Raw genomic sequence first — 11075 nt, forward strand, 5'->3', positions numbered from 1 at the left:
ACATTGGTAAATTTATTTTTGATGAGGGTAGTTTGTTTTGTTATTATTCATTACATTGTTATCATTTGTCTTGCGAGTAAAATTTTTAGGTGCAGTTATTATAGAAATGTAAATACGTAAAATATATTGTTAAACAAAAGGCAATATAGCAAAAATTTTTATTCCCTTAATGAAATTCGTACAAAATTAACACATACTTGGACCCATGGAGGGTTTATATTACATTTAGGTAAATAGCATTAGAATTAATACCGAAATATTTAATGTTATAATTTTAACAAACACGTCTGTACATATTTTTCTACGAGCTATGTTGTAAATTCCCATTTCCAATATTAGTAACTTTTCTTTATAGCATTTACAAATAATTGTTACAGTACAAACATAAAGTGCATTACTCTTAATCTAAATCACATTAAATACAACACGTAAAAACTCGATCGATTAGATAATTCAGTACACACTGGAACTTTATTATGAATCCGTCTTTTTCAGACGGCATCAAGGCTGATCAACAGAAGACGTACGGTCTTACGCAAATGGGACATCTGTCTGATGTTGCTAAGCAGCGTCTCAAACAATCAGCGTGGAAGAAATGCGCGCAGGGTGTCACCCGAGCTGACTTCATGCTGCCCAGGCAAACAGCACATACGTCCTCTAGAGTAGAAAGTTCTTCAGGCGTCGCTCGTCGAAATTTCGCTAAAGAATCACACGCTTCGTTCATTTTGACGAGCGCTTCTCCTAATCGATGCCTCCCATGCATAAAGACGCATACGTACAAAATAAGAACAGACAATCGCCAACGCTCGTACCACGCAAGCGCCGGCACCAAAGGCACGGCCAGTGCCGTCGTCACACCTCTGGCCCAAACACCACAATATAGCGCCTCCATACCTTCAAACCTCTCCATTTTTAGGGCCGACAAAGCTACAGGCCAGAGCTCTAAGAAGGTTCTTTCCGTTAATAAATAATAAGTGCCAGTTATTGTTGTGAACAAGGCTGTAGGTCGGAAATGCTCTAAGCCTTGCTCAAGACCTAAAGTAAGAAGGATAAATGTGATGGTCACGATGAAGGTGACGGCTTTAGTCCACTCCAGGACGATTTTCGTAGCCGACATAGCGAGGTGCTTTACACGGGAGTGACGAGTCACGTTCACATAGGGAGACCAATCTTCCTTGTTGTAAATTTCTTTTACGTAACTAACGGAGTACGTGATCACGTTATAGAACATCAGTGAGTAGAGACAGGTCAGCCTGCCTTGAGATACGAATAGCAAGTCGCACGCTGTGAACACCAGTAACTGAAAAGGACAACATTTTTTTTAACTATTTAACAACTAAACATAATGTATAAAATTTATGCAATTTAAAATTTGAAATGCACTTTAAAATCTTGTATCGTCAACATACAAAATTTATTTTCTACAACAAAGGTAAATAATACAATACAATACAAAACAAAAAATAATCCAGTGAAAATAATATATAATTTTAACATAAACGTCCTCCTTCATGACCTAATGTCCTCTTTGTTGTAGCCATAAAAATTTAATTTGAAAAAATGTTAGACATAAAAAACAAAACATGTCTTTTCATTCTTACCTTTATTCAAATATATTAGGGGGACCGGAAAGTAATGTCATTTATGTCGACATTTTATATAGAAAAACCGATTGATGTTTACCGCTCCGGCATTGAATATTTGTATGCTAGATGGCCAAAGGTTATTGATGACCATAATGAATATATTGTTGATTGGAAATAAAAACTTGTTAAAAATGTAGTCGTATGCATTTAAGTTAAGAAAGAGACACTACGTTCCGGTCCTCCTAATAATTTACTTTTATCGATAAATCTTATGCGCATATACGCGTTCAGCGTGTGAAAATATAACCAAGATAGGTCGAGACACTGTATTCACATATGTACATAGATTATTAACAATTTACACAGCCCTGACGCAACGACAGCGACCACATCACTGATGGCGTCCGAAGAATGATTTCATGTAGAAGTATAGTGGCCGTAGTGGCTAGCATACCGGAGTTTGAAATGTATAATGATCGTCGCCATTCTCATCAGAGTTAAAATATGTTTTTTTTTTAATATTATCTCTGCTGATTTTCGAAACGCAAAAATAAACACGTGGATTTTTGAAACAAAATATTCACTAAAAATTACCAATTATAAAAACGATGACTTAATGGGAGTAGTAAGTTTACTTCGTTACATGTGTTATTATATTTTAATTATTGCAATATGGTGCTATCCTGAACTTTATAATATAAAATTTTGCATAGCAGTGCTGCATTTATTAAAAATCTCAGACAATAGGAAATTTCAAAACATAGAAAAGTAAAACTAGAAAAAAATAAGCAATGTCTTCATCTTGAACCCTAGCTTAGCTACTGACTCTTTAACACTTATCTTTCAAGTAACGTTGTGTTACTTGATTACTCACGTTTTCTTAGAATGATCTAGAATGACAAAAAATTTGAATAACATATAATTTTAAACAAAATAGATTTTTGCACATTTATTACGATTTGCTCAAAATCTTTCGCCTACACTATATCCAACGAATAATTTTATTGTATTCATTTAATAGTCTCAGAGAATACACAACTTATCTCATCATCTGGTTATTGATAACAAGCTACGGTTTGCGCTATTGATTTCCAATAGGACTAGTTGTAGGCGACTTGCATTCAGCATCTTCCGATGATCTTATAACATATATAGAAGATACTTTGTTTAGCAGTGGACGTTCTATGACTGAAATGATGACATTGATGATGGTGATGAACTGCTATGTACTCTCAAACAATGTAACTCTTAATACGTTTTTACTCTTTAATTCTGTATTAGCAAACGGAGAAATACAGGTTTGACCATCTTAGTTGCCCTTGGACTTGTCAGTCAACGGAATATTCGTCCCAGTAGCCTAAGACATCGATGACTTCTAAATTTGAAGATCAAAAATAAACGGCGGTTTGAACATGGAGAAGCATTCTGGCTTAGTTACTACAAAGAAATTAATTAATTTCTACCGCCTTGAAACCTCGTCGTTTCGATCTCTAACTATAGATCGATTTCTGGTTATTACAAATTGATTAAAGATATATTTTGATTAAATATCTGACTGTAGAAATCCTTTTAGGAAAAGAATTCTTAAACAGTTTTCGTAAATCATCTACTTTATTTTTCACTTTTACTATAATATATGCAATGAAAGTATAAAATCCTGGCTATAATTAATTTTAAATATTATATAGACAATTCGTGTCTTGTTTTATTACTATTTAGAGAGACTTTATGTATTGGTTTTGTTTAAATCAGCTATTAATGTTTAGATGCAAACTAGGTGTGATTATGGCTAGTAGTACGCCTGTAACAGGCAAGCATGTATTGCTTTTGGCTTGTCTATTTATAATAAATAATTTTATTACTTACTTGACAGATCATAGTGGAAAGATTGTTCATCTGCAGAAACATTCGCTCGGCTCGCGCGAGGGGCGCGTATGCGGTTTTCATCACACCCAAGAGACATGCACCAGGAGCTCGAAGTCTTCGTGCCACTCCTGAAACCGAGCACAACCAAGTTAACACTCAACTGATCACAGCATCGAATATAGAGACGAAAAAGGCGGGTGACTGCCCGGGTCATCTAATTTTGTGAGGTGGCGATATATAAATAAAATATATTCATACATTGTTAATTTGTATTATTTGTAAATGAATATTCAATAATTTTTGTAAAAAATACTTTTATTACATAGTAGCGGCTAGGATCCGCTTAAAAACCTAGAACTGGTTCTGATTGAATTACAGTTAAGAGTTAATATCTAATTGCAATACCATCAAGGCACGTCATTCAGGGATTTTTATGTTAACTTTATAATAAGGATTATATTTATAGCTACAAAGCGATAATGGTGCTACCCCTACTGCTTTAACGCAAGAAAAACGCGGAGATGGAAGCCGGGAAAGAAAGATCATGCTCTTTCTTTCCCGGCTTTCATCCGCTGCTGCCGCGATGGTTGACAGGGTACTGATGTAACGGAGCGATCAATATTCCTCCCCCTTATGCCGCGCACATGCCTAAAACGCAATACAGCGATTTCGGTAGCTCTGTATCAATTAATATTGACCATCTATTACTCGCACTTTAATCTTTTCGACATGATATCACCTCGTGAACCAAATCATCGTTTTACCGAATACATGTGCCACTTTACGGAATTTGCAGTGCATCGTATACGCTTAGCCTAGATTTTTTGGCAGTAAATAAGCACGGAGTTTCCCCCGGGAGTTTCGTATGGGGTCGTTACATTATTTATTTCACTGGATTGGGTAGTTCGTTTCATTAGGTCCCTAATTTCAAATGGCTATCGCTTTTGAAGTTATTAGGGTCAAAGAAGTTTACCTTATTATGATCAAAAACTTTAATACCATGGCCAAGAGAGTTACACATAAATACGCAATTTAAATAACCTACAAAAGTGATCATCAACATTTTAGTCATAAGAAGTCCGCGGTTAGGCACAAGGCTCCTCCAAAGATTTCATTTAAAACTAGTTGTAAGTGGCTTGTATCCAGCGGAAGATGGAATTAATAAGGTAGTCTGTCAACCTTGTGGTAGGACTTCTTGCACTGGGCTTCCACCCCAAAACCTTAAGACTCTGGAGGCCATTTGTTCTTTTCCATGTGGCTTTTCCATTGTCACTTTAGAATTTTAATTCATTAGACTGTCGGTGTTTTTCGTTCGTACGTATCTCCTGCTTATTCGGTCTTGTATAAAAATCCCGAGCTTAGCACTCTCCACGGCTTTTTAAGCAACTGTGAACTTGACTGAGACCTTGACAAGGTCTTTTGTCTACCTTGAGGGTCTCGTCTACCGTGATCAGCAGAAGGTACAATAATTTCGAAAAAAGTAAAACTGTTTATTGATATAAAATTATTGACGCCTAGCAACAAGTCCTGAAGGCAGTGTCCGTGGCCAGACTAGACCTGTCATAACTCGTTTACTTATTTTTCCGTTTCATGGAACTGTTCACTGTTTTGCATGAAAGATATTTTTCTAATACTTTTGAAGGACTGTGCCGAGAGTTTACAATAATACAGCAGTAAAGATATTACTTGTATTTACAAATTATTTTTACATTTTAATTTCAGAAACTATTCTCTGGAGAAAAATATATATAGGATGATTGGTTATAGGTGTAAAAGCGAATGTATGTATGTAAAGTCTATTTTCCGTCAATTAATATATTGTATAAGCATCCAAAAACAACGGTTTTTAAAATTGTGATTACTACATATTATAATTAACTATTATTTACTATTCTTCCCTGCAAACTTTGTACTACCAGAAGTTATTGGCCTGCCTTATTTCAATAGAAATATAAATTAATGTAACGTAGTTCAGAGCGATCGCATTATTTATAAAAGGAGATTGGAAATAGGTTACATTGCCAAGGTAGTCAGAAAATGCAATATGCAGGCCGCCTGCTACAAATCTTATTGGAAATATATAAGGATATCCCATGTTCAATAGTGGACATCTCACAATGGAAATGATGATAATAAAAAAAAATATCTCAGAAACAAAAATAAATCGACTAAATCGTTTTAGTTGCAAATATTAAAAATTCGTTTAATAGGAAGAATATTTCAAATAAAAGTATAGGTAAAACGTTGTATTAATTGTTATTTAAATTATAACAAAAAGATATTGCATAAAACTGTCCTGGTCAACTGTTCGCGTCCGGTGGATGATTTTCTTAGGAGAAATTTTAAGTATAAAAGAACCACCCTTGTCTTAGAAAAATCAGTTCAGAGCAAGTCTTCCTTACAAGCTACAACAAGTAATTCTTCATTTATTTCTGGTAAGTATTTTTAGTTTTTTTTTTCATATGCTTTAATATTTTTCTTAATCCAAATAAGTAAAAGTTTAAAATTTAATTAAAAGTTTATACTTATTTTAAAGTTACCGTACATTTTTAATTCAGACCTAGAATTATGAATATATTTTTATAACTTTAACGCAAAGTGTTGATATATCTAACTATCTATATACATAAATAGCTTTAAGTTCACGGACCCTTCCGCTCCGTGAATTCAACTCCGATGAAGGTGTAAAAGCCTTCGAGCTAACAGCATTAACATTATCGGAGAATAAGTACATAAATAGAAAGAATGGTTATTGATATATATGCTTCAAAAGAGTGGATATAACTCTCAAATAATGTATTAAACACCCCATCCAAAAATCAATAATTTCAGAAAATACAAGTTATAACAAAAATACATGTGTTTTTAAAATTCGGATTATATCATATAAAGTTATTGTCCCAGAAGATTGTGCTCCCAGAAACTATTGGCCTGTCGCATTCCAATAAAAGAAAATTAATGTAACCTATTTTAAAGTGATTATTACCTCTACTTCATACAAGGTTATTGGAAATAGATGTAAAAGTTTTTTTTAGCAAATGAATTATACATTCACTGCTTTAAAGTTTTGAATCTATAACGAATCACCTGTACAAGGTTTTTCCATCAATTTACTGACTCAACATGATATCTCAGAAACCATAAGTCTTAGAGACTAAAAAAATTGATAGAAATATTCCTTTTACATAGTAGACTGAACTTTGGTTAAGGACGAATTTTACGAAAATCGCCTTTGACGTGTAACTGGTAGTGAATGTATTTACAAATAAATATAATACATACAAAAATCATTGTGTACATACGTGTATATTTCTGTAAATATCAATACACGTTAGTCAAAGGAGGTAGTAGCTGGTGTAAATGTTTATTTCTAAAGGGTAGAAGTCTAGAATCATTGCGGTTATTTTTACAGAGACATGCAAAGTTAAAAAAACGCGATAAAAGACGCGACCTAGTCGAGTAAACACTGTGTTTATTTCTGTCAGTAACCATATTACGCAGGTTTTATTGTGTTTAAAAGACAATAAAGGTTTTCATAGTGTAAAATAAAATATTTCTAATTTTTTACTCTTCAATATTAATGCGCAATGTCTTGTGTCACGGAATTTTGTTGATCCAAATATATGTTTCAACAGATTATCCAAGGAAAATGTCGTACTAAGGAGTAAATTATAAATCAGCTTAGCCCGACTGTATTTAATGCGAGACACAAGGACCCCGAGTAAATTATAGAATAACTACGTTAAAATGGAAAAACAGACATGAATATCTGCAGTTAATCGGTCTTAAAGAAAATATCCAAAAATCATCTTTACGGCCACATGTTTTTGTTTAGATACAAAAAGCATAAGTCGGATTTAATGACGCACTCCCATTGGCCACGGGCCAGCTTCCGTTGCCTCATTCAACTCCCACCCGACAATGACCCGAAAACTGCGAAAATGCTAGTAGGTAAACATAACTAACGAAGCAATGTAAACATCACACAGACCGACATTGGGTGCGTTTTACCATCCATAGATTTCTGTACGTTTATTGACGCAAATTTATTTTGCCATCATACAGCGGAATTATAGTCCATTTTAGAATTCAGAAAAAAATTAAAGGAAAAAACATGAGAAAGTCTAGACACGCCTACTGTTATTCAAAATATGTTTCAACAACTCGTGACTAAGCTTATTACTAGTGCAAATTCCATTATGACGATTCGATTTATGTTCGACTTTTACACTTTGTTCTGATTGATGTGATATAAAATGAATAAGAAAAGTCTCGTCTTAATTTTTTTTTCTGCTGAATGAAATAAACGGTATACAGTGTGTGACTATGGGAAATAGATAGATACAAAGTTTTAATCTAGATATGGATATTCAGGCAGTACACATGAATAAAGAAAATTGTAGAGCAGCTCTCCGTAATTTTATTATTAAACTAGATGAAGTAAAAAAATAATAATAAAAACTTGTTGCTTTTTGATTTTACACCTAAAATGACATAGTTGTCTTACTGAAATTTTTAATTTGTATCTGGTAGCCCATTCGCCATTGTCACAATAAATATTAAAAAGAATCCAAAAGAAAGTTAAACGCATACGAAATAAATGCTTGGCATCATCATGAATTGCGCCTCTATCTATTTATTTGTAAAAAATCATGATGCAATCATTATTGTATTTATAAATTGTTATATAAATAATACATAAAGCCAAATAATATTTTCATGAAAGTGTACTTGATATTTAGTTCATATAATAATTTTTTAATCATATATTTAAAAACTTTGAAAATTTGATGTTTGGATATAAACTCTCTAGAGAAATTATTTTGGCACAGATTATTGTTTACTGCTTTTGTATATTAAAATTTGTTTATTTTGCATTGTATATATAACATCAATTAAGCATTATGTATCAACTACTCGATTTGTATTACGGATATAGCTTCAACATTTATGTTTTTTTTTTCAAACCAAATAAACAATTTTTTTGTTATTGATGCATCTAGATCAATAACAAAAAAATTGTATGGATATATGTATACATATAAAATTATCCCTTTTTCCCTTGGTCACGTCATAACTTTTTGAATACTTTGTAGAAGGTTCTTGTGGAACAATAATAATATTTTCAACCGTTTCCCTCGATAAATGAATTACAAGGACAGTCGCTGAGTGTTTGTGGCATCGATCTTGAAAATTCATGTTTTTCACATAGCTGTTCCCGTTCCCGCATAAAAAATAATTATTTACACACCAGTACAACAGTATTTTAGTACCAATATGTATTACGAAATACTTTTTAGAAATAGCTATGCTTTGTTTAGGTTTCTTATTAATTACTTAAAGTTATTTAATCAATGACAATACCTGTCAGGGTCTCAATCTTATAAATATATACGTACCTTGTAAAATTCTTGCCACAGCAGGATACCACCTCGCTGGGTAGCGATAGTTAGCTGATATAAGAATAGGGACCACCAGGCAGGTGTATGCTGCCATCAGCCATGCTCCTCCCAAAGCAACCAAAAGACCTCTAGGAGCCCAGTATGGCAACAGGAGCACCACGGTCAATAACCACACTGAAAAAGAAAATACTATGAACAAACTACTAAACTTTTTACATGCATGTTTTATCTAAGTCAGAAAAAGAAGAAAACAAACCTTTAACAACTGTATAGTAAATCTGTTAATATTTTAAAATATAAATTTTTAAACCTTTGACATGAATGCAGTCGCCAAATTAAAAATTGTAGCATGATTGAAATAACAAACATTGTGACGTATTTATGTTTATAGCATAAATAATATTTATTAATATATTAAAATATATTATTGCAATATAAATTTTAATAAAATACCTATATTGGCGATTTTGTCTTCTGATTTCATGGTGTGAATCTTCGAGAAAGAATCACTCCTAATTCGGCTGCGCACACGAGAAATCATGCCCATTTTTAAGATTTTATTTTAAATGGTAAACTTTTCGTTTTCACTACACACTTAAAAGTAATATTAAAATTTTATATGAAATATTCTTTATAATTCTTATAACTTTTTAACGCAAAATTGTGTTTGAATACACCTTATTATATGAAGTCCGATACTTGAATGCGAATATGCGATCTCCGTTTGGACGGACGGCGCATGCGCAAGCGAACGCATTTTATGTTTTCTTTGTACGTGCCAATTGAACTAATTTATTTTCGTTCCAATAGTCAACATCAAATCCATATTTTAAAAATATATTGAATGACCGTAAAAACAATGTATACTAATATTTACACATGTAACAAATAAAATAAAGAAAAACTTGTAGCCTGCAACGTCATATTTTAAAATTAATATAGTGTCAGTGACTTCTGGTACAACAGCCTCTTGAGTTTTAATATCCATGTTATTTCCAAATAAACGTGTGGGCCTAATTCTGTTTACGCAAACGAACGTCGTCGGCTTAAATTTCTTCAATTTATATTAATCTTGTACTTGACTCACCAACGCAAAACAACGAAAAGCAATCCCACTCAAATATTGTAATATACATATATTATTCCACAATGAAGTTAACAGTAGCCTAATTAATGTAGTTGTATTAATAAACATTTTTATAATGTCGTTAGCTAAAGAAATCACCTTGTCAGAACAATATTAAGTACAGCTGTACTTAATAATTTTATAACCGTCATTCAATCCAACAATCATAAATACTGGATGCGTTTGTTCTTCTATGACAGGGTACCTCTTTGTTTCGATTATTCCGATTTCGATTTGTTTTTAAAGTTACGAGTAACGATGAAACTATTTCAATGCATTCTATGAATTATTGTAAATCGGATCAGATTAATCATGCTGTTCGTAAATAACTTCATAGTAAACGTTTGAATATGCACGTCTGCTCACTAAGGTCTTAAGACAAGGTTATAGTTGATCAGACTTTCTAAAAATAAAAAAAAATTCTCTGAAACCATTTGCTCATTATTTGATAAATTACTTTTGTCATTTATTAGAATATGAATCTATGCACACTTAGGTGTGTTTTCTCAGTCTTTTCTAATGTACTATCGCACTTTGATTTATTTACACCAAGCAATTATATCTATATATATCCAGCATATTTTGTGTTAAAAAATAAAATATGATTTAATATCAAATTATGCTTCCACTAAAGGTTAAAAGTCTTTTAGAGGGAAGTTAAAATTTTTAAACGTAAATCTTGGCGTGTAACATTAAACAAAACTTATGTTAATTAAAAATAATTAAATCAAAATCAGTAAATCTTACTTTTTGTACTCAGTAAAAGTTAATATATTAAATATATATGTAATTCTATATATATTTTGAACAAAGTTTTGGAATAAATTACTATTACTAAAGGCTTATGCAAAAAAAAAAAAACGACAGACAGACAAGTATATTACCAAGCATTTGATTTAGTACTTCGGAAATATTTTTACACAAAATGATACGCATATGTTATAATTTATTTTTATTATATGTTTAAAATTTTGTTGAACTCGACTATATTTATAAGAGAATTAGACTGCTGTCGAAATGTATTTATGACATGATATTCCAGAATGTACAAACATATTAAAAAACGATTATACAGTATACACATGGAGATCGGTT

General features: G+C 32.2%; 1 protein-coding gene across 1 annotated transcript; it reads right to left on the bottom strand.

Annotated features, from left to right (window-relative positions):
• Positions 1-171: 171 nt before the first annotated feature.
• On the bottom strand, positions 172-9543 carry LOC137919899 (uncharacterized). Its single transcript, XM_068763119.1, has 4 exons — positions 9308-9543; positions 8852-9028; positions 3453-3580; positions 172-1300 (listed from the first exon to the last, which is right to left on the bottom strand). The coding sequence occupies exons 1-4, from the start codon at positions 9399-9401 to the stop codon at positions 512-514; spliced, it is 1188 nt and encodes a 395-aa protein (XP_068619220.1). The 5' UTR covers positions 9402-9543; the 3' UTR covers positions 172-511.
• Positions 9544-11075: the final 1532 nt, after the last annotated feature.

Source organism: Battus philenor, unplaced genomic scaffold, assembly GCF_028537555.1.
Source record: "Battus philenor isolate CCGP_79_NKW_IND1 unplaced genomic scaffold, ilBatPhil1.0.hap1 SCAF_17, whole genome shotgun sequence".
NCBI classification, from domain to species: Eukaryota; Metazoa; Arthropoda; class Insecta; order Lepidoptera; family Papilionidae; genus Battus; species Battus philenor.

Bases quoted from the DNA above. Each gene is read 5' to 3' on its own strand.
- LOC137919899 (XM_068763119.1), bottom strand. From the start codon at position 9,401: ATGGGCATGATTTCTCGTGTGCGCAGCCGAATTAGGAGTGATTCTTTC. The intron at 3,581-8,851 runs GTACGTATATAT...GCTCGGTTTCAG, and splicing joins TGTGGCAAGAATTTTACAAG to GAGTGGCACGAAGACTTCGA. The intron at 1,301-3,452 runs GTAAGTAATAAA...TGTCCTTTTCAG, and splicing joins TTTCCACTATGATCTGTCAA to TTACTGGTGTTCACAGCGTG.